The sequence below is a fragment of the Physeter macrocephalus genome, chromosome 18, assembly GCF_002837175.3.
Source record: "Physeter macrocephalus isolate SW-GA chromosome 18, ASM283717v5, whole genome shotgun sequence".
Taxonomy (NCBI): domain Eukaryota; kingdom Metazoa; phylum Chordata; class Mammalia; order Artiodactyla; family Physeteridae; genus Physeter; species Physeter macrocephalus.
Genome location: NC_041231.1, coordinates 37,539,880 through 37,567,423, shown reverse-complemented (window position 1 = coordinate 37,567,423; position 27,544 = coordinate 37,539,880). Strand labels below are relative to the sequence as shown.

At 38.7% G+C, this 27,544-nt stretch overlaps 2 protein-coding genes across 4 annotated transcripts in view; both read right to left on the bottom strand.

Annotated features, from left to right (window-relative positions):
* Nucleotides 1-27,544, bottom strand: part of ERC2 (ELKS/RAB6-interacting/CAST family member 2) — a 991,464-nt gene that overhangs the window by 679,900 nt on the left and 284,020 nt on the right. For all 3 annotated transcript variants that reach the window (XR_008615821.1, XM_024123747.2, XM_024123746.2), the window contains exon 4: nucleotides 21,426-21,500. Coding sequence is in view for 2 of the 3 variants with exons in the window: in XM_024123747.2 (XP_023979515.1) it covers nucleotides 21,426-21,500 (75 nt within the window). In the remaining variant the exon portion in view is untranslated. The remainder of the gene's footprint in view (nucleotides 1-21,425; nucleotides 21,501-27,544) is intronic.
* On the bottom strand, nucleotides 2,432-5,520 carry LOC102976715 (transmembrane protein 11, mitochondrial-like). The gene is made up of 2 exons (XM_024124068.1): nucleotides 5,510-5,520; nucleotides 2,432-2,834 (listed from the first exon to the last, which is right to left on the bottom strand). The coding sequence occupies exons 1-2, from the start codon at nucleotides 5,518-5,520 to the stop codon at nucleotides 2,432-2,434; spliced, it is 414 nt and encodes a 137-aa protein (XP_023979836.1).

Sequence of the window (27,544 nt, the reverse complement as noted above, 5' to 3'; positions counted from 1 at the left end):
AAAAGGATTCTCATCTAAAATACAGACATAAGTGAAATTAAATAACTGAATCATGACTTAGTATGACTGATACACTAAATATTGAAAATTTATAGCAACTGGAAATAATATATCACATCATGATTTATTTGGCAAGCAGTCAGCTGACTGCGTGACAAAAAGCATTACTACCTTGAAGGGCATTTCTAACCCATTGATTTACAGAGTTAAAAAACTAGAAATATTACACTGAAATGTGGGATTAATTGAGGAAAAACCATAGAGAATTTTTTTAAAAAAGGAAATGACAGACTCCATACATAAGATAGAGCATAATAAGAAATGATGCATTAGAAAGTAGAGAAGAGAGAACTCTTATAGAGGAAAAAAACATTTCCTCAAACCTCAGGTATTAGACTCAAATCAGTCCTTGGAATGAAACACACTGAAAGTTTGACTTCAAGTTTTCTGACTGTCACCATCTACCTGACATTTTATTGTGCAGATTCAAGGAGCTTATATTACATTTGTAATTGAAATTTAATAAAAAATGAGCCACCAATGCATTTTTTTTTTTACCATTTTTTAGAATCTAAAAGACTAAAGAGTTCCAGAAGTAAAGACAATGAATGGGGCATTCTATTTATAACAACTCATAGAAAAAACTTTTCAACAAATATGTCTGTCCTGATTTTGTGGCTATTTTCTATTTTATTTTCCTATATTATATGCCCAATGGCATGTTTCCTGTGGCAACATGATAATCATTTTATTATCATCATTGACATCGCCATCACTGTTAAAAGAGAAAAAGGGAGGCACAGCAACAGCTGCTTATTGAGCTCCACTGTGTGCCCGTATCTGGGTGCTCTAAGTGCTGAAGACACTTTTATTAATTCTCAGGAAAACCCCCAAGAAGATGAAAGAAAACAATTCTGAAATTTGCAAGACTGTTATGGAACGTTACATTCTGTAGTATTTCATTTGACTTTAAAAATAATATTTATTGTATTTTTTTCAGTTATAAAAGTATAATAATATACTTTAAATTCACAGTAAATGGAGAAAATCCCCTCTATTTCTACCATCCAGTGATAACTATCATGTTTTTATGTATCGCCTGCCAGTGTTTTCCTATTTTAGATGCATATCTGGAAATTTTGTATACTGCCAATTTGAGTGTGGAGAATGTTATGGACTGAATGTCTACATGCCTCCAAAATTTATATGTTGAAGCACTAACCCCTAATGTGATTATAGTTGGAGATGAGGCCTTTGGGAGGTAATCAGGATTAGATGGGGTCATGAAAATGGAGCCCTCATGATGGGATTAGCCCCCTCAAAAGAAGAGATACCAGAGAGCTTGCTTTCTCTCTCTGCCATGTGAGAACACAGCAAGAAGGTAGCCATCTGCAAGCCAGGAATAGAGCTCTCACAGGAATCCAACCATGTTGCCACCCTGATCTCAGACTTCCAGTCTACAGAACTGTGAGAAAATAAATTTGTTTTTTAAACCACCCAGTCTGTGGTATTTTGTTATAGCAGGCCAAGCTGACAAATGTAGGGAGTCTTCCTTAGTGACTCACTTGAGTTCTAAGCTGTGATAACTGTAGATAAAAAGAGCAGCAATAATGAGAAGGCTATGGAAAAAAAAAAAAAAAAAAAACTTCCAGAAGTTCGTAAGAGCCTTCATAAATAAATGAGTCATTTTAAATCAAGATTTTTTCTGACTATAAAATTGACATGCTCATTGTAGAAAACTTGAAAAGCCACATAGATAATTATGATGCCCACCCCAATCACATCACTCCAATCTACCCACTAGTAACAATTTTATTTACCCCCATGAAGGCCTTAAGACTACATGACTTCTTTAAAACATATTAAAAGATATGAAAACTAATCAATATAATATAGATTTCCCCTCTTTATTGAGATAAAATCTTTCAGCATTTACAAATATCTAAGTGCAATCTTTACAAGAGTTAACTGCAAATTAAGTGTGAAAGGGCCAACATTTCTTTCCTGTTTTTTTTTTTTTTTGAAATTCTCATAATTTTAATGGTCAATAGCTTCTGGTTGGCTCTGGATGGTACAGGTAAACAACATACTTAACGACCCCCCCCCCCTACCGCCAGGCCAGGCAACCAACATACTTACCGACCCCCCCCCCCACCGCCAGGCGCGTTCACATCCCCTCTGTAGCATTGCTTCCATCACATCCTGCTGCCCAGTCGGACATCCACAGCCTCAGGCCCCCGTGGGTTACGGAAATCCACATCTTAGTGTGATGAGCTAAAAAAAAAAACCCTGGTACACTTGTGATCTGTTATTTCTTTAAAATAACAAACATGAAGCCAGATGCCTACCCGGGCTCCGCTGCCTCACAAAGCAGCACGGGTGCTATGCCACCTCGCGGGCCGGGCTGCCTGCTCCCCCTACTCCGCCCCGATCATACAGCGCAGAGCTCGTAAATCTTCTTTATGTAGTACACCAGAGCCACCAGTGCTAGCGTGTTGTGCAGTCTCTTTCTGTGCAAGTCGTCCTTCAGGACCAGCACCACCAGGGTGGAGGAGGTGAGTGTGTGCTGGGGTAGCCGGGACAGTCTGTAGGCGTCGTACTCCACCAGGTACTTGCAGCAGGGGTCGAATTGCCAGGAGATGCCGTAGAGGGTGCAGCAGGCCAGGCTCAGCACGCTCGCGGGCAGGGAGATATAGTGGGAGTAGTCCAGGGGCAGCGCCAGTGGGGTGAAGAGGCAGGCGGTGTCTGCCAGCACGGTGGTCTTGTGCAGGCAGTTGCCCACGCTGATCCAGCGGCCAAAATCTTCTGAGATTTCAGATTCAAGTCTAAAGTAACTATATTTACATGTATATACATATGTATATATACATGTATAAATATGTTGTGTACTGCAATACGCTTTGTAGTTCCATATTTTACACCTTAAATTCTTGATAGTGTTTGTTAAAATTTCAGGTCTCAATCATGTAGGCAAGGGGAAAAGAAACCCTCAACTTTCCTCTCAGTCAATTTCTAAGGCTTTAAGTTAGCAATGACCACAGCTGCCAACTTCTAAATGGGTTAAAAAGGAGCTTTTCACTGGACTTCTAAAAATTACATACTGCTAAAGAAAGATCAGAATGGAGTTAGAAACATAGAAAATCCTATTGACCTATACATATCCGAGTTAAAAATCTCACCAAATGGTGGAACACATTTTAAAAATAATATTTTAACTTTTACTAATTTTCTTAAATTAACCAGCCTTTGTATTTCCTCCCAAACTACTTATTTTCCATTAGCCACGGATGTCCCAAAGTACCAAAAAAAAAAAAAAAAAAAAAAGGAAAGAAAAAAAGAAGATGAAAGAAAGAAAAATGGGTATTGTGGAAATCACTTTAATAAGGATCTATCTCTTCTGTCCTTATTTATATTTCTGTTCTTACAATAAGAAGTCAATTTCAAGAACTCATACCTAAAATCATAAGCATAGAGAAAAGGAGATGGGAGAATATCAGTAAGATCTAGGGAGGAGAAGAGATGCAAAATACACAGACATATTAGATGATCTGTTGATTCTGCCCAAGAAGATATTCAAAATGCTGAACCAGAGAAAGACATGAGGAAATATAAGCACGAAAAATAAAGGCAAAGAAAATGACTGCATGGTCACACCTTCTTTACTGCTTCAGTTTGAGGAATTCAGGGAGAATAAATTTTATCTTTTTCTTTTTTTAAAACCTCTAAAACTAAGATAAATGACTAAAAACATATTTAAGGAAGACTACAGAAGGAAACTATCTCACAAGTCCTGATATGGCTCAATGTTGTACACGGATGTTGCCTTTCAAAACAGATACTAAACGCACATGCTCAATAACTCAAGCACTGGTCCAGAATAGAGAGAAAAAAAACTTAAGACATATGCTGTAACATCCTGAAAAGTGGAGTTTTAGAAGGCAGAGCAACATTTTATTCCCAATCGCCAAAGAATCTTCATCAGAATATCTTTAAATGTTATTTATAACTGATATTCTAAAATAAGTTATGTAGTGAGATCTTCAAATACTCATCTAGATTGTGTTTCACAAATAAGCAAGCTCTCAAAGCAGATAAGGCCTTCTTTAGAGATGGGGTAAGTGAAATACAACATAAAACAGCTTTTCCCCAAGTCCACAGAACCCAAATGCTCTGTGAAAAGGGGCTTGCAGGGTCAAATAAGTTTGAGAAATGATTATTGGGGATTCCCAATGCATATTAGCATTAATCACTCTGGGAAGTCCTACAGCAAAGTATTCTATTTACTTTTATTTTTTCCAGTATTATTCCTCTAGAAGTCAATTCTTGGAAAAAAAAAATAGAACTTTAATGATGTTAAGCTCGGGGTTATATACTAAAGTGAAGAGTCAAAACAATGATTTGGATTCTTCAAGAGAAAACTTGCCATGATTACCCCCAATTTAAAATAATTGAGGGCTTAAATATCCAGATCACCTTGTCAGCTTCTGTCACTCAAGGTATTTACTGAGAGCCTGCTCTGAGCCCAGAGCAATGAAAAAACAGACATAGACTCCCATGCTCCCTGATTCAGCACTCCATGTCTCAGGTGACATTTTTCAAATAGTCTTGATATAGGAAAAGCATGAAATTGTTTTGCTTTTATAATATTAACATATTTTGGTTAAAGATTGCAAGAATGTGGGGAAAAAAGTTTTGGGGCGGGGGGTGGTTAACAACTTAAGTGTGTTTGCTTCATTCCCCATGAGTAAGAAAAAATATCTGAATTGAATATCTCTTTTAAGTTACTCCTTTCCATATATTCATAAAATAATACTCGTAGGGCTTCCCTGGTGGCGCAGTGGTTGAGAGTCCGCCTGCCGATGCAGGGAACACGGGTTCATGCCCCGGTCCGGGAAGATCCCACATGCCGCAGAGCGGCTAGGCCCGTGAGCCATGGCCGCTGAGCCTGCACGTCCGGAGGCTGTGCTCCGCAACGGGAGAGGCCACAACAGTGAGAGGCCTGCGTACCGCAAGAAAAAATACTAAATAATAATAATAATACTTGTAATAATACTTCATTTTATACATCCAGATTATAACTCCTACTTAAAGATTCTTACCCAAGACTATTTTATATCCGTCATCCAAAAGATGCAAAATAGGTATCTGATGGGCAAACAATCAATCACTGGAATCGAACCCCTAGCAACCATCTATCCAATGGGCCCAGCTTGCTGATTCTGGAATCAGCCATGAATATTAGCAAGCCAACGAGTGCAGGGATTACAGCAATGAGGATGAATGTCAGGTGGAAAGACTAAAATAAGTTTATTTTATCTCTGCTTTTATCTTTTTTTTTTAATAATCTCTGGATTTTTCTAGGACATGTCTGCTATAGTTGATAATAAATTTAGATACAGGCAGTTCTCTCATTCATTCAACAAGTATATACTGAGCATCTATTGGGTACCAGTCACCTTGCCAGGTGTGTGAGATACCAGGTAGGTATGAAAAAGATTCATGGGCATACCTCTCTACCATGGAGTACAGTCTAGACCCTTGTTATGCAAAGTGTGGTCCACAGACAGCAGCACTGACATCACCTGAGAGCTTTTTAGAAATGCAGTATCTCAGGCCACAACTCAGCCAACTACTGAATCTGAATCCCCACTTTCTTAAGGTCCTCAGGTGACTTGGGTGTTCTAAATGACTTTAGGCGTCCAACATATACAAGAGACAAGACTGATCAGTGCAAAAGAGACTAGGACAACTTTACTGGCCAAGTACATTTAGAAAAACATGAAGCTACTCTCAAGAGCTATCCAACTTAGCATAAGTGTACAGCAACCCTAGGAGTAAACTCTCTGGAGAAACTTTGCCAGTAAAGATGCCTTTATTACCCTTTTAGTGTTTGCCAAACATTACGTTCCCCTTAAACAGCAAGAAACAGTTTTCAATTCCTCTCTAGGAACTGTGGACACTGAAATGGTGAGTGGGTGGAATATCAAAAAAAAAAGCAATATCATTTAGTCACAAAAAGTAACAATTATGTTATTGCTGAGTGTCACAATGTGCTTTCCTTTCAAATACAGGAAGAATTACTGGTTTCATTTTAATATCAGGCCAAGAAAGAAAATACAAGCATTTTTTACAGAGCATGGAACTCACTGTGATCACATATTGGTCTACGGACATTAATCAACAAACTTAGGGCCAACTGGTTTAAAGAGAAGACGTGATCTAATGTTCAGGAAACATCCCTACATAATTATATTACACTTTATTTAGAATAAAATTCTAGACTATTATTACTGGGTACCACAGAGGCTCTTGAAGGCTTAACTTTTAAAAATCATCTAGTTGTAGTTGCAAACATAACTGAGCAGTCTTTGGTCCAGCTATCTGAGTAATGCCCTGCCTTTGGAAGGATTTACTGTGTGGAATTCACCGCAGTTATGTGAGCCCAAGTTAAGCGCTCCACAAAGAAGTCAACTTGGGCCTAAGGCACATTAGGAGGAAAAACAAAAAATCAAAAACTCTTCTTCTTGGGCCTTATCAAACTATAAAAAGATGATGACCTAGATCAGAAGATGACATGGGACATGCTGTTTCTTCGTGTTGCTGTTTTTGTGTTTGTCTGTTTATTCAGATGGTATCTAATTCTTTAGAGCAAAATGTACACGTGCAGAATCAGGTTGGGCTAGTTCAAATTCAAAGCAGTTAGGGTGCTTTTGTTTTTGTTTTTTTAATAAATTTATTTATTTATTTTTGGCTGCGTTGGGTCTTCGTTGCTGCACGCGGGCTTTCTCTAGTTACGGAGAGCAGGGGCTACTCTTCGTGGTGGTGCGTGGGCTTCTCACTGCGGTGGTTTCTCTTGTTGCGGAGCATGGGCTCTAGGCACCCGGGCTTCAGTAGCTGTGGCTCACGGGCTCTAGAGCGCAGGCTCAGTAGTTGTGGAGCACGGGCTTTGTTGCTCCACGGCACGTGGGATCTTCCCGAACCAGGTCTCGAACCCGTGTCCCCTGCATTGGCAGGCGGATTCTTAACCACTGTGCCACCAGGGAAGCCCAATTAGGGTGTTTTGATGTTTCTTTTCATGGTCTCATTGGCCTACTTCTGACTCATTCTTCATGAAGTCCATGCCCCAGGCATGCATCCTGCTGTCCTGTCTCTGTACACATTACTAATGACACACAGGGAGAAGATATGTCTCTAATGGTTCTTCCTGGACACTATGTGACCTCTGAGGTTTTGGTCTCCATGTATTAATTTGTTGTTGTTGTTAACAGACTCATGTCTAACAAAAAGAGCTAAAGATAAAACAATCCAACTGACCCTTAGAAAGTCACAAACCTGGATGCAAATCAGTTTTTTATGTCTTTGGGCAAGATACTGAGCTTTCCGGAAATAAGACCGTGCTCAAGAGCATGTTATGAAAATTACAAGTGATCTGTAATGCATGAAAAGTACCTATCATGGAACTCCCTGAAGAGAATAGAGGGTTGCCATTATAAGCCAACAATAGTATAGAAGCCCCTATCCATCCCCCAGTTCGGTGAGGTACACATGTAAAAGACAGTAGCTTCTATTTTTAGTCCACCCTGTTTACCTTCGTGCGTTCCTAACCTTGCTAATCCTATAACCTAAGGTTGTTATGAGACTTAAATGAGTGACAACATATACACCTTCCAGTATAATACCTAACACACACTACGCGCTCTATCCTTCCTTCCTGTTTCCAGCTGTGGCAGTATCTGTTTCTTTTTTGTCTATTTGCTCAACTTCTTTTTCTTTTAGGAACTACATCTCCCCAACTCCCTGTGGTTTTAGTGGGGTTTTCTAGTCTGACCCAGAGTGGCAAGCACCATGGATCCTCTGGACGCTGACTGATCCGGGGGTGAATTCATTAAGCTATCAAGGCCAATCAGAGTTCTTTGAGGGGACTGACACAAAATCAAGGACCTCTCCTTTTGTGAGATTGTGAATGATAAGAAAAATATGGGCCTGTGGCTGGTTGTGGCCTTCCGTGATACCATGTATTAAGAATCTGCCTAAATGATGGGGCCTTATAATATCATTTGAACAGCTAGAGACAGCTCTATCTGAATCATGTACTCTCCATAACATCAAAATACAGTAGCAGGGCTTCATTCACTTGTAACCAGAAGAGTGTAATACACAAGAAACAGTGTGAAAGATAACAAAAAATATAGTTAGATATAGTATTTTATAAGAACACAGGCAAGTCAGAAATGGGTAAGACCACCATAGAAGAGTCAAGAAATCTCCAGAAAGCACAGTACTCTAATATGGGATATGGAGATAGATAAGAACAAGATTAGCAAGAAAATTAAATGTTTTCCAGCCAAAAGTAATAATACATGCAAAGTCAAGAGCACTCAATGTGATGTCCAGCACATACTATTTAATTAATATAAGTTGAAGGAATAACAGAACAAGTATGGACCATGTATCAAGGAAGAGTAAGACAGGACTGATTAAAAAGTATAGATCACTTTTAGTTGCAGTGAAGTAGGAAATGAAAGGAAGATGGGGCTGAATGATAAGCAGTCTTCAGAATCAAGCAAGGAGTCTGTACTTGAATCTGACTGGGAATCATTTATAAGCTGGTAAAAAGAAGGCAGTAAGATGGCTTTGGGGAAGTTAATAATAAAAACCAAAGCTAAAATGGAAGTTGCAACACTAGAAATGATGAGTCATCAGCCTAGTGGTGAAAGAATTCTCAGATATAGTTGAGAATCAAGTATAGAAAAAACAGTGGAGGAATCACCAAAAGAAAGATGAGTAAAAATTGATGGAAATCATGAAAAGGTTGCAGAGAATAAGACAGTGAAGTTTCAAGAAAGACAGGGAGTCAAAGAAAGGTCTGAAGACACTAAAGACTAAGAAAAAAAATTAGGATAACACTGGGGACATAAGCGCAGTTTCAATGGAGGAGTTGTGTTATCTTAATTGGAAACTGAATCCCAGTGTTTTAAATCCCAGAGTCAGGGGTGATTGCTGAGTCATTCAACAACAGTACCGCACAGGGCAAGAATCAACCAGAACAGATGCCACCTGGAGCACAGAAACCAGGTCTGGGAAGTCCCTGTGCGGACAGGGGTTAACTCTTTAGTTGCTGGATGTGGGGGGTCCCAAGGTAAGGGCTAGAGTGGGACGGGTACTCTGAGGGTTTGGGGTAACCACAGAACTATTTCAATATTTTTACAATCAGTATAGCTATACCTATGCCTCTCGGTTGAGTATCAGCCCTACATAGAAAGCTGCTGCAATTAACAGTGAGAGTTTCCTACGTTTCCAATGCATGGAAGGGAGCACTGGCTAATCCAAAATCATAGCCATGTGCCTGTGAGACAGCCTAATACAGAGCCTCTCCAGTACCCACCTGTGGACTAGGTGCATCAGAAACTACTTTTTTGTGGTTGTTTGTGTGTGTGTGTGTGTGTGTGTGTGTGTGTGTGTGTGTGTGTTTTAACTAACAATGACTTGGCGTCTAAAGACATTCCCTTTAAGGACAGGGTGACACAGAAATCTGTATCTACTTGCAAGTTCCTTGGGCTGGGGAAAAACACATCAAAAGATTTTTTTTTATGCCTACATTTTCTTCTCCATTTATGCTACAATATAAATATATTTGCATTATCTGAATATACAGACAGGAATAGCACAGGACAGAAGCAAACAATGTTTCTCCATTCTGGTATTAAAAATGGATTAATAACAACATCAGCTAATGTGTATTGATTACTAAGGCAAGCACTGTGCTAGAAAAATCTCATTTAATCTTGCCCATAACCCTATGAATTAAGTATTTATTTTACCCACTTTATAGGTCAGGATATCCACAAAAGGGAAATAACTTGCCTAAGATTTTCTCTTTTGTTGAAATAACTTTCTGGGCTCAAGAGGGTGCCATATCAACAAACCAAAACTTATAACTTTCATGTCCCTGTAAATGTTCTACTAGACCAGAAACACAGTATATCCAGTCAGCCAATCCCCAAACACTAAACCAACTCTGGGCTCGGTACTTATTCCCTTATTCCTTTTCACCTCAAACAAGGTTGACTATGCCGCCCCAGCCAATCAGATGCTTTCTATTTTTCTCTTCCTTGTTCTCTTTTCCTTATCCTGTAAAAGCTTCCTACTTTCCACCCCATTTTGCAGTTCTCCAAATGAAGACTGCCTGCTTCATGATAACATTTCATGAAGTGTTTGTTTGTATCACCGTAATTATCTTCTCTAATCATTTTTTAAACACCTTTCATAAACTGGAAAGATTCCCTCCACATAGCCTTCCCTTGAATAGGAGTGAGGAGGCCACACACTGTGACCCTGCTGTTCCCAGGACAACCTCAGGACAGACTGGCCTCAGAGACAGTCAACCACCTAGAAGCTGGGATCTTTTGGTCCTTTATTCCACACAGTACTTTTAGCCTTTAAAGATCACAGAGCAAGGTCAAAAGAAAATAGTGAAGATGTTGGGAAAAGAGGAAAAGGAGGAAGAAATTTCAGAAACTGCTTCCAGATGACAGGGTAGCCCCTTGGTGTGTGCAGCCTGCCCTCCCAAGGCTGGATCCATGTCATCTTTCACAAACATCTGAATACAAAGAATGCTTGAATTCCCAGAAATTCACTGAAATGCTACTTTGCAAAATTGTGAATGCATTTCAGGGAGTAATAAAGATGGACACCTGACACTTCTATCCTCTTCCAACACTCTTTGGGAAAAGATCAAGGGAAGAAGTTCTCCTCACTGGCCTTCTAGCAACCTGAACTCACTCTTCCAATTCCTTTTAACACTCCTCCAAAGCCCCCAACAGCCCTGGTTTGGGGCCTCATTCTCAGGATCTCTAAAACATACTGCAAATCCTTCTATGTTCAACAAGCTTGTCTCATGGAAAAAGCAACAGGCGGCAGAGGAATTCAGGCCACCCCAAGTAACCAACAAGGCCTGAGGGATGTGGAAAGTGGACCATGCCTTAGGGATGAGGCATGTGACGGCCGGTACACTGTCATTACTGAAACTTGAAGGGGGAGTTCACTTGAGGCCTGTGGTTGACTTCTCAACTCTGCTGGAGGGGGGTGCGCACGTCAATAAGGAAACTGCAATGCCTAAATAAACAATAAGCTGGGAACCTGAGCACCAACAAGGGAGAGGGCAGGGGCTGCTGGCCTGAGCAGAGCTGGCCAAGATGGAGCAAACAAAACAAAGCTTTAAACTCTGCAAGAATGCCATGTCAATTCAGACTCCCCAGGCAGGCCCTTTGAGAGTCCAAATTGCCAGTCACCAAGCCTCAGGACTCAGTAGAATTTTTAAAGCAGGACACTTTGTTCAATCCCTTCATTTGCCAAATGAGAATAGTGAGAGCCAGAGGGGACAAGTGACTTGCCAAGGACCCAGCAAAGTCCCTGGGTCATTTATTATACCACAGGCCTACTGGGAGTTGCTATTTTTTTCTCCACTGGTTTCTCATTTCAAAGACACTTTTAAAGTCTTTCCACATGCAAACTGTGTGCGTATTCAGAGCTAAGACTCTGAAGTAAGCTTGTTAAATTCTTTCTCTCTGGTGGTCCTTGCTCAAAGGTACCATCTCTATTTTTTTTTTTTTTAAACAGGTAAAATTCAATTTTCAGACTGAAAAGGAAGGGATGGAGGAGCAGAGAATTCCTTGAGCATCTATCGTATGCCAGGATTTCCCAATGCCTTAAGCCATTTTAATTCCCACCGCAACTCTGCGCAGCCTGGTATCATAGTCCCATCTCACAGAAGAGAAAGCTGGACTTCAGAGAAGCTCTAAGTGGCAGGACCAGATTCTCAATTTCCATAAATAACATAACCTTCTCCACTTTGGAGCCTTTTCAGTTCAGCAAAAGAAACCAGAATAGAAGAGATTGTGTATCTTTAAGCCTTTTGATAGATGGTTTTTCTTTCAACAAACGATGTTTTTCCTAAATTATAATTCCTGATCATCCCTATATAATGAATGCACACTACTGAAAACATAAAAATACAGGGGGTAAAAAGAAGAAAAAAATCCTTTCTAATCTCCCCTTCTAGAATTAGTGTCAACATTTTGGTACGTTTTTTTCCCCAAGCTTTTATTCCACACTGATAAATATAACCTCTTTATATATTATTAAGACTCTAACTACTATACACCTTAGAAATGCATCTCCTAGTTGGTTATTCTATAATTCATTTTATTTTTTAATCTTTGAGTAACCAAAGTTATTGACCCTTTCTTTTATAATATCTTCATTTTTTAATAATGGCTTTATTGATATACAATATATATACCATAAAATTCACTTTTTTTAAGTGTACAATTCAGTGACTTATGCAACCATCACCACGATCTAATTCCAGAATAGTTTCATCACCCCAAATTGTTGTACCTATTAGCAGTCACTCCTTTTTCTCCTCACCCCTTAGCTCCCTGCAGCCAGTAATCTACTTTCTATCTCTATGGATAGGCCTATACTGGACATTTCATACAAATGGAATCATATAAGATGCCTTCTGCAACTGGCTTCTTTCATTTAGCATGTTTTCAAGGCTCATCAATGTTATAGCATGTATCAGTCCTTCATTTCTTTTCATTGCTGAATAATATTCCACTATATGGATATACCATATTTTGTTTATTCATACAAGATAGTGAACACTTGGGTTGCTTTAGGTTTTTGACTATTATTAACAATTAAAATATGAACATTTGTGTATAGGTTTCTATATGTACACATTTTCAATTTGTTTGGGTGTATATGGTAACTCTACATTTAACATTTTGAAGAACTGCCAAATAGTTTTCAAAAATGGACTGAACCATTTTAGATTCCTACCATCAGCAGATGAGGGTCCAGCTTTTCCACATCTTCCCAACACTTGTTATTGTCTGTCTTTTTATCTTAGCCAGCCTAGTGGGGGCTAAGTTTTATCTAATTGTGGTTTAGATTTGCATTTCCCTTATGACAAATCACACTGGACATCTTTTCATGTCCTTATTGGCCATTTGCATGTTTCCATTAAAGAAATGCCTATTCAAATCCTTTGCTCAATTTTTAATAGCATTATTTGCCTATTTATTTTTGAGTTTTTCTTCCTTTATTTTTCAATGAACTTTGTAATTAAAGTATACTATACATAGGAAAGTAGCCAAATCACAGGTTTTCAGCGTGATGAATTATGATAAAGTGAACACGGCTGATTACATACAAACCATATCATAAAACAGAATATTATTTCTACTCCAGAAGCTTCGTTCACGCCCCCTCCCAACCTCCCCACCCTCCCTCCTCCTCCAGATTAACCACTATCCAGACATCTAACACCATTGATTACTTTTGTCTATTTTTGGAACACATAGAAACAGAATCATATTGTATGTATTCTTTTGTGTCTGGCTTCCTTCCACACTGTTTTGGAGTTATTCAATTATGTTGTTACATGAAGCAATAGCTTGGTCCTTTCTCATTGCCGTAGAGCATTTCATTGTATGACTATTTCACTATTTATTTATCCACTCCACTGTTGATAGCTATTTCATTTGTTTCAAGTTTTTTGTTATTCCATATGTAATTATGTTTTGTACCTTCTATTTAAATTAGGTCTTGCTTACCATTGTTAGATTTGCTCCTAGATATTTTGGGTTTTTTAATACCATCCTATATTGTTTTCTAAATTTCATTTCATAATTGTTTGTTACTGGTATGCAGATGATTCATTTTTATATACTGACCAGCTATTTAAGTTCATTTATTAATCTAGTAGTTTATATATGGATTAATTGAGATTTTTTACACACAAAATTATGGTGCCTGTGAATAAAAGGGTTTTATTTCTTCCTTTATAATTCTTATACCTAGGATATCCAGAATATTGTTGAGTAGATGTGATAGTAATAGGCATTCTTGTCTTGTTCCTTATATTATAAGGAAAGCTTTATATATTTTACCATTAAAAATGATACTTGCTGTAGCTTTCTTGTAGCTACCTCTTATCAGATTAAAATTCTCTCCTAATCTAAGTTTGATAAAAGCGTTTTTTGTTTTTTTTAGCATAAATGAATGTTGCATTTATCAAATGCTTTCTCCACATTCATTGAAATTAATTTTTCTCCTTTATCCTGTTAATGTGGTAAATAACATTGATTGATATCCAAATATTAGTCCAACCCAGCCTTCCTGGAATAAGCACAACTTGGTCACTGTCACTGCATTCAGTTCACTAGAATATTTTGCACTGATGTTTATGAGAGATTGTTTGTAATTTTCCTTTCTTGTAATGGCTTTGTTGGGTATTGATATCAAGGTTATACTGGACTCATAAAATAAAATGGGAAGTGTTTCCTCTTTTTCTATTCTCTGGTATAGTTTCTGTATGACTGATATAGTTTTTTCTCCAAATGTCTAGTAAAATTCATTGAAGAAGCCATCTGGGACTACGGGATATTTTCTTTGGTTTGTTTTTTAGATATTTTTTTGGTGGTAAGGTTTCAAATCATAGAAACATTTTCTTTAATATACAGGACTACTCAGATATTCTAGATATTGTTTCTTCTCATCCAGTTTTGATAAGTTGTATTTTTAAAAGAATTAATCTAAAATTTCAACTTTATTATCACAATGTTGTTAATAAAATCCCCTGATATTTTTATGATGCCCCCTTTCAATCCTGATATTGTTTATTTGTCTGTCTCTATTTTTCTCAATGATTCTGACCAGGAGATCTTTTAATCTCTTCAAAGAATCAGTGTTTAGCTTTTATATTCCCCTACTGTATATGTTTGGTTTCTATTTCATTAATTTCAGCTTTTGTCTCTATTATTTCTTTTCTCGCACATTCTTATGGTTTCATTTGATCTTCCATTGCTTTTTAAATTTATAAAGTCATCTCTCGGGCTTCCCTGGTGGCTCAGTGGTTGAGAGTCCGCCTGCCGATGCAGGGGACATAGGTTCGTGCCCCAGTCCGGGAAGATCCCACATGCCGCAGAGCAGCTGGGCCCTTGAGCCATGGCCGCTGAGCCTGCACGTCCGGAGCCTGTGCTCCTCAACGGGAGAGGCCACAACAGTGAGAGACCCGTGTACCACAAAAAAAAAGAAAAAAAAAAAAGTCTTCTCTCAACCAAACTGAATGAGTTGCTCTTCCCCAGACACGTCTCATAATTTCCAACCTCCTTGCCTTTGCTGATATGGTTCCCACTGCTTATAAATAATCCCTCTACCCACTATCAAAATCACGCCATTTTTTCAAGGCCCTCCCCAAATGCTATCTCCTCCAAGAAGCATTCCCTGTCCCTCTCTTATTTGATATCCTCTGAGTCTCTGCAGCCCATTTTGCTGTTCTTAGGTCACTATTTAGATACAGGCTTATATACTCCCTTCCACTAGCCCCTTAAAGACTGAGGACTCACTTTTTCTGAAAGGCCCACCATGGTGCTGTATACAATATAGCTGCTTGGTAAGCACTGGTATTTGTATTTCAACTTCAGGAGTAATAGTCACACAAAATAAACCTGTTTATAGCAGGAATTACCAATTAGCAACTCAAACATTTAGATTCAAACACATACAAGAAGAGTTTGGGCAAAAAAAAAGTCTCACTTTTTTAATCTTCCTTGCTTCTAAATGACAACCATATATCATCCAGAGCTAACATTTAACTTGACATTTTGCTTTTTCTGGCTATCACTTAAAACCCACATTTTCCCCTTATTTAAGGAAAATAGTTTAAAAAAAAACAAAATCGTGTCCCATTTAAGTTGAAAGATGAGAAAATGAAGAAATTTCTCAAGAAAAAAAAAGCTAAAGGATAATTTCTGGTATCATAAGTGGATAGGGCACATCAAAAACACAGGGCTTTGCAAGTTTAAATGAGTTATGCTCCATACTGCTATAAAGGCTTCAGGGCAAGACTTAAAACTCAAGGAAAAAAAACAGGGCATATGTTGGCTGTAGGGTACATATTTGGAGCCCCATGTGCAGGACTGATAACATATACATGTAAAAAGGATGAATCTTGCCTTATAGCACAATGTACAATATTGTCCCTTTCCAAATATATCAAATAGAACTTTCCAGCTCTCATGAGCTGCCTCAACCTGTTCTGTGATGAAAAACTCAGTGCATAATTTCCAAAGTGTAGAAAGAAAAACTAGTTGAACTGATGGGTCATCTTCAGTAAAAGCAGACTGGAAGAACAGAGCATCTAAGAACTTCAGAGAAGAAACCCATGTACAAATCTCAGCTGCCAACCTACCAGCTGTACGAGCTTGGGCAGGTTGCTCATCTTCTCTAAACCATGGCTTTCTCTCTGTGAAATGGGGCTAGTTTTACCTACTCATGGGTTATTATACATCAGATGCCTTGCACCTGGCTCCACATGTGTGGAGTGGTGTTCGGGCTATAGCTGTCACTGGTGGTGCAGGTGATATTTTTGTTGTTATTGCTGTTATTCTGTTTAGTAGCCACAACAGGAGCTATGGCCTATTTTTAAGGCCTAAAAAGCCATCAAACTGGCTTGATTAGAAAAAACGAGGCCTGACACCAATTTGCTAGGAACACATCATCTTGGGAGAAGAAACAATGCGGAGTGCAGTGTTTAGACTCAGATAAGTAACAGTTCAAAAGATGGATGAAATAAACCAGGGTAGGCCCTAGAGCCAAAGAAAACATTTCAGCCACTTCATGGTATTCCTGACCAGATCCCAAGACTCAAATTAAATTCACACTGGGAAGTGGGATACTTTCAATGGCCAAGGTTTGAATTTGATATCTCTCCCTTCCTAGCTATGAGATGCTGGGAAAAGTTACCAAGTAGTTCTTGCCTTCTCCATGTTCCAGTGTATCCCTTCCATGCCTGGTGAAACTGAATTGACTGAATTTGATCAAACACCACGTTATTTCTTAAGGGAAAATTAACTCAACTACAGGTCAGTCAACCCCATGCAGAAGAACAGCAGACATCTGCCTGAACACAAAGATAAGGCTTGGTTTTTAGTTTTAAAAGCAAAAGATCAACCTCACCATAGAGTTAGCACCTGAATGCAAAGTCATATTCTTTCATCAATAGCACATCTACAAGGCAGCAATTTGGTCAAACTCAATCCTGAATTGCTTACTACTCTGTTTCCATAGAAAAGCTCATTGGCGTAAACATTACACAAGAACCACCACTCATGACACACAAGTGCAGTGGCTGGTCATGTGTCAAGAAACCTAAATAACTACAATTCTCACTTCAGTTACCACAGAAATATTGTCACGTAGTCACATTATGCCCCTAACTTCTTAATCCACTTTAGTTAACAAGTTCACCATATCAAGTACATTTTCTGCGACTCTTACTAAAACCCTTATGTCACTCATGTATGTCCCATTTGATAAACTCTGAATTCAGTGCTAGCATAAAGTTTGTTTTTCTTAATGAATGTCATTTAATTTATTAAGCAAATGAGAATTAGGGAATTCCATGCTTTTTCTTACAGCCTGAGCTGTTAAATTTGGAGTGAAGGTTTATGCTCCATTCTCAGTAATTATTATTATTATTCTAGGGTTGGTTCATTTTTTTGTATTTTTTAAAAACACAACTTTCTCCCTGTCCCTTCCTTCTGTGATTATTGGAGATGCTGCAGCCATCTTGCTCAGACAGGCAGAAAGTGGCTGTGTGAAAACAGAGCTCATGTGAAGAAAGCTAAAATAAGAGATGGAATGAGAGAAAATGGGACCTGTTAACATCTTTTGAGCCCCAGAATCAAGCTATGCCTGAAGCAATACCGGTTTTTCCAGTTAAGTGGAAAGGGTACACTCCTTTTAGGCTTTAGCCATTTAAAATTAGATTTTCATTCACTTAGAAGTTTTAACTAACAAAGAAAAAAATTTTTGAGATTATCTGACAAGTACTGTCACTACTCTAATTCATTTTTGTTAAAAAAAAAAAAAAAAAGGGTGGGGTGGGGTGGGGGGACTTCCCTGGTGGCGCAGTGGTTAAGAATCCGCCTGCCAATGCAGGGGACATGGTTTCATTCCCCGGTCCAGAAGATCCCACGTGTCGCGGAGCAACAAAGCCCGTGCGCCACAACTACTGAGCCTGCTCTCTAGAGCCTGTGAGCCACAACTACTGAAGCCCGTGTGCATAGAGCCTGTGCTCTGCAACAAGAGAAGCCACTGCAATGAGAAGCCCGCACACTGCGACGAAGAGTAGCCCCCGCTCGCCACAACTAGAGAAAGCCCGCGTGCAGCAACGAAGACCAAACGCAGCCAAAAATAAATAAAATTTAAAAACTGGATAGAGCTTTATGAATGAACCCAAGAAAGTGAAACTTTTGTTTATGTCATGTCAAATTTATAATAAAAGTAGGTTAAAAACACATTCTTTCAAAGGAATTAACATTAAAGAAAAAAGAGGAAAAAAGCCCTTTTAACTACCTTTTTATTGACAGTTCTCCATAAGAGCAGAAAAGAGAAGCTAAGAATCTTTAGACACAAAAGCAGGAAATGGAGGAGCACTGCAACATTTACGAGAAAACTAACTTTTCTGAAAAACACATGCAATGTTCTAAGTGCAAACCTGGAACATACCTGCCAGACCAAACCAAGATCAAAATTAAAACTTGGAGCTTCCTGCAAGAAGATAAATCACAAATAACTTCATTCACTTTGCTTCCTTTTATTTTCATTCAGGTGACTTTAGCCCCCCTGGTTCAACTGGCTGGCAGCAGCTGTGATGGCTGCAAGCGAATTGCCCCCACTTTGGTGTGTGCAGATGGCCCTCCCTGACAGACATATTTTCACAACTCTAAAAGCCCAGAGGGGTACATAGAGATCTACTAGAACTACCAGACTGTGGTTCTAAAAATGCTTTCATTTGGACAAGATTTCACAGATGTTCACAACAAACACCTTTCTCGAGTTGATGCAAAGTATATTTTTGGAGAAGATAAGGAGTCAGAATTTCACCCTCAGTTTCTATAAGAAGCAAGGGAAAAGTAGGGGTAAGTTCTAAACCCTTAACTCGTGTCATCTACCTGAAACTAAAGGTCCAAATTACTCTAGGAAAGCTCCTTTTAGCTTCAGATTTTGCCAAGGCACTAGATGACACTGATGTTTACCCAAGGTGTTTAAATTAAAATACAACCAATGTCTCAAGTCCCACCCATCAGGTTTAAGGGTCAGTTCTATTTGGTAGTCAACCCTAAGTCTCGTAAAACATGGCTTTCCAATATTCCCTCCAATTTCAAACAGATATAATACACAAAATCAGAAGAGATCACAGCCTCTGTCACAACCTACACACATGGCTGAGGAGATGACCCTCTACCAGCTGCCTCCATAACTCAATTTATGCACATTAAATATAGATGCTAATGGGACCCAGACTTCTCCACTGACAAAACAGAAGGCAGTGCTTTGTAAATTAACATTCATCCAAAAGACAATAGAAAAACTCCAGGCTCAGTTCCCTGACAAGTATATAAGTATATTGACTACCAATGTCCTAAAAATAAATGTGTTTTTCTACAAATCAGGATCACTGGCATCCATTTAATAATAAAAAAAAAAAACCCTCTGGACTCAATTTACTGATAACATATGGATGTGAATGTGCCCTAAAAATTATATTTTATGTCTTCTCACGTAGATAGCCTAAATTAGTGCTTTATTTACTATTTTTTGTTTTCTAATAAAACATATGATGCTAAAAAAGAGTAAGCTATAATCAGAGTTTCTACTTATAAAAGTCACAAAAAAGTACTAATTGTACAGAGACCTTTATCAGGAAAATGCCCACTGCTCTGGGAGAGATGTCATTCCTGGTTTCTCCAAAGGTTTCTGAAACTCAATCTTTACTTTTTTTTTTTTTTTTTTTTTAAAGATAATTTGGAAATAGTTTTATATACATCCTCTTCTATTACTAATTGTGCTGGAACTGGGGAGGAGATATGGAGGTGGGTAGAAGGAGGACTAAATGACTCTTTGCAAAAAAATAAAATCTTTTGTCTTTTTTCTTTTCTTTTAAGCCTTAGCCAAGTTTCAAGTTTGGTTCCAATGTGAAGTGAGGATGAAATCTCAGTTATGAGATTCTACACTCCCCCCACAAGTATAGAATGGTAAGTTTATTTTCAAAATATTGCTAAGTAAAAATTACACGAATTCAAAATGAATTGATGGGCCAAGATTAGCTTTTTTTAAATCTTACTATCATTTGATCCCTTTGATAATATTTTTCAAACAAATTTGCTGCAAATGCAGTGTAAGTGCCTTGAATCATGTAACCTCATTTAGGGGACATAAAGTTTTAAAGCAAATGTTCTACATTATTTCCACAAAAATCCACTTGGATGAAGACACTGTCATTGACTAGAAAAAAAAAAATACGAAGTCAGAATTGTACACACCAGGAACTCAGTATCTCATATTAGTTTCTTTTTCCCCAGGACTTGGGAATTTGGGGGCAGACAATTCAAAATCATGTGCTACAAGACAGAAAAATCATTACCCTATCAGCAAGTTTCAGAAGTCTTTTGTAGGATGATGGTGACCAGCAAACTCTCGAATGTTAAACTTATGCATGAAATAACCAGATTGCAAACATCATCATCATAAATTTTTTTTCTTCAGGGAACAACATAAATCAAGAATTATTTATTCTTAAGATAAATACTATTTGCTTCCTTCTGGCAAAAACTAGAAGTAAAAAGACTTCAAATTTCTATAAACTGACAAAGCAACTGGCTTTCATTTAGATCTGCTTCTTTACAGCTTGCCCATCATTATTTACTTCATTATTCTTTAAATGCCCTAAATCCATGCAGGAGGATCTTTGCTTCTTTTAAATATCTCTATGCATCCACCGCTAAATGGAATACCTTGTGAGTATTTAATAAATTATTATGAACTCCAGACTTGGTTAGGAGAAAATACTGGAGTCATAAGAAAGTATTATTCTTTGAAAAGTAAATTTTGCTGATAGCATAATTTTAATCATTTAACGCCTCCATTACATATACAACAACTTCTCTTCACCAAATCTTAGTTTCTCAAGGTATCTTTTCATTGTAATGTGAATGGGAGGAAAAAAAGAATTACTCTAGCTTTAGAAATTTACTTTTAAAGCACACACAAAACCTCCCTTAGGGTTGAAAGCATTGGCTATGCTCTGGAAATGAACCCAGCTCCTTTCAGCCAAGGGATACTTGAGCCCTTTATTCTTTTGCCCAGAAAAGGCATCCTAATTAAAGGGCCAATAAATTAAATGCACCAGAGAAGGCCAAAAAAAAAAAAAAAAATCGAGAAGAAAAGCACCCACCAGGGTGTCTAGAGAAAAACACAAGGTTCATTTCACATGTTTGTGTTAGGCACCATCAAGTTTAGAACAAACTCCAGGGGAACAGCTGTTTTTGAGAAATGTGAACAGCTCCTACCTTCATTTCAATGACAGTCTGGAGAGCCTTCGTCTTGGCTGGCTCTGGCTGAAGTTGGCTTCTTCGGTGTAATTCCTGGGGAGGAACACGATAGAAATAAGCCTGACGGTTCATCCTTCCGTTATACCATGACCTTTACACAGGTACCACTCAGCCCACCAGGTCCAGGCTCGCTGTGTACAAACATAAACAAGCCACAGGTGCCTCTTCCCCCACCCTCTTTAGCATCCCTCCTGCCTGGAGCCTGCGTTGCGGTGAAAAGCTCCTGGCACATGCGCTATTTCTGAAACTTCCATCAATAATTAATGTCAACTGTGACAAAGCCAGCAAGTAATCATAGTCCAAATACTGTTCAACACTGGGGCTGTTGCCCAGCCATCAAATCATAATTTACTAAATTACATTACTTCGTGCTCCCAATACAAACACAGCAAGGAAACGGAGGAAAGAAAATGACTAACATAGTTGCAAATCCGCTGCAAGGGTGGCATTTTGCTACTGAAGTAGGTTTGAAATGAGCAATTTAAAACATTTTCAGTACAACTGTGTCACTTTTTGGAGTGAATTGGTCTGATGAAACCCTAATGAATCTCTTGCTTCCTAATTTACAGTTTTCAGTCCTTGTTCAAAATCACATCTGTATGTGATATGCTTATGCATTCATGATGCCAAGAAATTAAAACTGGCATTAATATCAACAGTGTTAGAGGGGAGAAAAAATGGTTAAATCCAGATGTAGACCCAGTAACTTCTTTAGGTAAAAAGCAAAAAAAATTACAATTGTAAGCTTCAAGGCTTACTTTTTATATGCCTCTTCTCAAAAAAAAAAAAAAAAAAAAAAAAGTCTGTCAAAACTTTGAAAGATTGATTTGGCAGAAGAGAAGAGATAAAGTTTGTTCAGTTCATGCTGTGATTTTCTTAATGATAATTATCAACAGTTTGATGAAAGTAGGCCATGACAGGAGTAAACAAAAATGCTCATGCATGTCCACACTGCTGATACAATTACTCACCTAAGTGAGTAATTGCACCTATGGAGCAATTCCATTAAGATTTATTTGACTTATAAGTCACCTATGGATAATTCCATAAGACTTATTTGCTTCCTGAAAAGTCATTTCAAGTCAACATGGAGTAGTTTTAGGTCTTTACATTCCATTGGACCGCAAACATTTAAAAAAAGAAAAGAAAAACCTTGGGTGTTAAAGAAGAGGACCAACATAATTTCTGGCTTTATCTAAGTAAGGACATTAAAATTAACCTTACGTCCACCACTACCATCTCCTGTCATCACCATTTCATTAAGATGGAACATATTTATGTAAAAATTGTCAGAATAACAGAATTGCACAAAAAAAGATAGTCCTTCCCTGGATTCCAGGATAAGAAAACAGGCAATCTTTCACCCATATCCTATTACATTGTTCTTATTTTCCAGCAGTCCAAGAAGATTTGGTCATAGACCATGGTGCATAAGTCCAGGGATAAGTACTCGGGAATTACTGCTACAGCTCTGGACTGTAGCATATTTTCTTCTCAAAGTCATCACTGGCACACAAAACTACTTCTCAGACTTCAATTTGAGCAGAACTAGAATTACTGCTTCCTCATTTTTCAAAATGGCCTCAACATCAGTTAGGACATTTTTGCCCCTAACCTATCTCTGCAAGGGATGAGGTCAAGTATTACTGACTCCAGTGCCAGCACACCACTGGGCACCTCACATAAGGACTTCAGGCTAAAAAACAGAGCTACTTAGCCCTCAACATCACTTCCAAGATTGTTGGAGTTCACTAGACCAATAAAATCTTATAGATGACAAAACAGAAAGTAAGTCACTTGTGTTAGAGTTGTTCCACAGTAAGTGGTAGGAGTAACACATTTCATAGGTCACCAATTCTGATACCATGTGGCATCAAAAACATCTTAATGAAAAAAGCTGAGAATGAAATTCATGATAATTTCATACCATAGCCAGTCAAGTTCCAGAATAAAAATCATGTGATAATTTGAGGAGAGAGGTTAAGATTGTATAAAACAAAAATAATCATGAAGCAACTAAGCAACACAACAAAAATAAAACCATAGGGTAAAGACATGTGCCGTTATAATTTCTGCCAAGCATGAAAAGATTTTTAAGGGCAAACATGCAATAACAAAGCTAAACTTGTAGCAATAGTTTTGCAAAAATGAAAACAGAGTTCTCTTTGCTATAATTATACGAGTTCTATTATAATATAAACCAGCTCAAAATCCAGATTGGGCCCTCACCCCCTCTGTCACTACTTTAAAAAATAAAATCTCCAATTACCCGATAAGTGCAATATTCCTACCCTAACTACATTATATTTCAATCAATTCTGGCTTCACAGTTTCTGAGGATCACCTTAATTCTTAAGGTGTGAGGTAAGTGAAGATCATAAGCCATCTGCAGACTTTATGGATTGTCTGAAAGTCCCATCTCAGACACTTTATCTATCTCTGAGATTCAGGATCATTAAAATGCACACTCTGACTGTGGCAGAGAGGACCAGCTGCCCAACAAAGATTTGTGTGCCTCTTCATCAGTGTAGAGCTATTGCTAGGAAGTACCACCACCACCACCCTTGTATCCAGGTGAGACCATGTGACCTATTTCTGGCCAGTGGAATGTGGGTAAAAATGAAGAACTCAAGTCCATAAAAACCTCCTACCCTGTCCTCAACTTTCCCTCTTTTCCTGTCTGCTGACTAGAAGTAAAGGACTCCAAGACCCAAGAAGGTGGCAGAACCCCGAGATAAAAGGAACCTGGGTTCCTGAAATACCATGTGAAAAGTCTGCTGAACACACACACTGGATGGTGGTGCACAGGAAAAATAAACTTCTATTAAGTTAGTCTCTGCGCTTTCAGGCTTTATCTGTAGAGATCCCAGGGCACTCTGCTTTAACTACTGCAATGGCTGGCAGGAAAAATAATACCTACCTAGTCCGGTATTGTCTGTTGCTTTTGAATTACAAAAGTGATGTTAACGTGTGAGTGCTTGCCAAATTTTTCTAAACTGAGAGTAAGATGAGTTGGTTGATGGTGCTCCAAACTATCCTTAACCATCTGAAAGATGCACCCATTAGGCGCTAATCTTAAATAACTAAAGAATTTCCCCAGCAGCATGTGGTGTAGGGATGAGAGAGGACAAGATTTAACTTACTCTAGCAGTTTTTAAATGACAGTATTAAATCATCAAGTGCAGTGGTTCTGTGCTTTTCTGGGTCACTGATCTCTGTAACAATCAGACGGAAGCTGTGGATTATCTCCAGAAATGGACACAAAAGCACGCATAAACAAAATGTTATACCATTACAGCTGGTTCAGAGCGCCTGTTCCAGTACCCAAGAAGTTCATCTTTGAACCAGACTACAGGCTAAAAACCACTTATTGAGATGAAAGAGAACCGCATGGGGAGTGGGGAGCCAGGACCCTGTCCAGACCCAGCCTGAGAACTTGGTCATGCCCCTTCCCCTCTCTGATCAGTAGAATAAGCAGTTTTATGAGTGAGTTTCTAATGGCCCTTCCAGCTCTGAGAACATCCAGATTTTTAACAGCAGCTGATTCTGAAAAGCTGATCTTTGGATGATATTTCTAATAACACTCATTCTCCATTTCAAAAACAGAATAAAAATAAAAGAAGAAAATTGGATATCTCATTGCAACACTGATACCGAGGTTATTTTTCTATAATCTAACGACTAGGTTGGCCTGAGCTGGTCTAAAACTGCCAGCTCCTCCAGTGGTTCAGCATGGAAATATACCAAGACCCCAGAATTTTGAGCATGAAATCTCAAGTGGTTCATCAGGATGACATTACTTGGCAGTTAATGAGAATCTGAAGTCTAGTGAGTTAATCTGGATGGACACCAGCATACAAGATGAGTTTGACAGAATAATGTTTGCACATACCATATACTTTCTCCAGTAGACAAAAAAAAAATTCAAAACTTAACTTTTTCTCTAAAGGTAATTTACTATTTTTATCTGGCCTTTCCACCTTACTGTTCTAGTAATCTACTGCTATGTAACAAATCACCCCAAATTTAGTGGTGTCCAACCACCACCATTTTATTATGCTCATGAATTCTGGGTCAGGAATTCATAAAGGATAGAGTAAGGAAGGCTTGTTTCTAAAGCATGGTGTCAGAGGGCTGGAACAGCTGGGGCTGGTGGATCCACTTCCAAGATGGCTTCTCCACCCATATGTCTGGTACCTTGGCTGAAAAATAACTTGAAGTCTAGGTTTAGCTGGAATTCTCAATCTGAGCAACTATATATGGCCTCTCCATGTGACCTGGGCTTCCTCACAGCATGGCAGCCTCAGGGTACTCCCACCTCCTACATTGAGGTGTAAAGATTCCAAGAGCAAGTGTTCCAGCAAATAAGCCAGACACTGCATGGCCTTTTATTACGTAACCTCAGAAGTCCCAAAGCATCACTTCTGCAATGCTATGTTGATTAAAGCAGTCACAAGCCTGCTCAGATTTCAAGGAACAGTGCCAAAGATTCTGAAGCCATATTTTTCAATTGCTTCGTTTAAGGAACAAAACCAACTGGAGAAACCAACAGGAAAGAAACACTATAATCTCAGCATCAACTCAGATCAGTCTTAAGATACAGCAGAGTTTCATATATTCAAAAAATAATTTGATGCAAGGGATATAGGAAATACAGCAGTAAACCAGACAAACACCTCAGCCCTCATGTGATTTTTCATTTCAAATTCCAATTGGAGAGAGGCACAACAATTTTAAAAGGTGACTAAACCAGTTTGTCATAAGCATTGTAAAGGAAAATAAGTCATGAAGGTGGAGTGGGACATTTGGGAGGTGAGGGATTGATAGCCATTTTAAATAGAGTGATTAGGGAAAGCTTCAGGAAAAGGTGACATCTGAACAAAGATCTAAAGGAAATGAGGGAACCAGCCGTGCAGATATTCCAGGCAGAGGGAATAGTAAATATTTACGTACATGGCTAGAGCTGCATAAGGGATGGGGAAAGTACTCGGTCGGAGAAGTCCAGGGGTGAGGGATGATGGGAAGATAGGTATACATTTGGAGTCCATTGTAGGGATACTGGTTTTACTCTGAGAAAAATGGGGAGCCACTGGAAGGTTCTGAGGAAAGACAAACCATGATATGGATATGATGCACATTCATAAAGGATTACTTCAGCTATTGGACTGAAGTATGGTTTTGGATTGAGGACGGAGGTAAGAGAAGAACCATAGGGCCTAGTAAGAAGAAACTAGAATAACCCCGGGAAGGGATGACAGAACCTTGGACCACAGTGACACAGGCAATGGGAAGGAATTGAGTTTGGCTATGCTTTGAAGGTGAGGCTCACCTGACTTCTCGATAGATTGCCTGGGGTTAGAGAAAGAGACAAGTAAATGATGACTTCAAGGCTTTTAGCCTGAGCAATAGGAAGAATGGAGGTGGAATACCAACATAGGCAAGACTGGGGAGGAGAAAGAGGAGTTATGGGAATCAAGAGTTTGGTTTTGCCTGTGTTAAGTTTGTGATGCTATTAGACATTCAAGTGGAGATGCTGAGTAGACGGTTTAATAGATGAGTTGGATGTGAGGGGAGAAGTAAAAGCTACAATTACAAATTTGAAATCGGTGAACAGATAGCATTTAAAGCAATAAGCCTAGATAAAACCAACTAGGGACTAAGCATAGAGAGGAGAGGAGAAATCAGAGGACTGAGCCCAGGGGCAATCCAACATTAAGGGGTCTGAGAAGTGAGGAGGAAGCAGCAAAGGGGACTGAGAAGAAATAGCCAGAGAGGTAGGAAGAGAACCAGGAGAGTTAGCATCCTGGAAATCAAGTGAAGAAAATAAGCCCAGGATGCAGGAATGACCACTTTATCAATTGCTGCTGAGCAGTTAATAGGATGAGGCCAGAGGAAAGACCACAGGACTTAGCAACATGCAGGGCATTAATAACCTTGACGATCCCGTAGGTGGATAGTGTGAGTGAAAGTTTGACTGGAATGTGCTGTGGGAGAATGGAAGGAAAAAAGACCTTCAGGCTACTATATTTGCTCAGGCTGCTATATTGCACAATGATTTACTGATCATTTCTTTCATC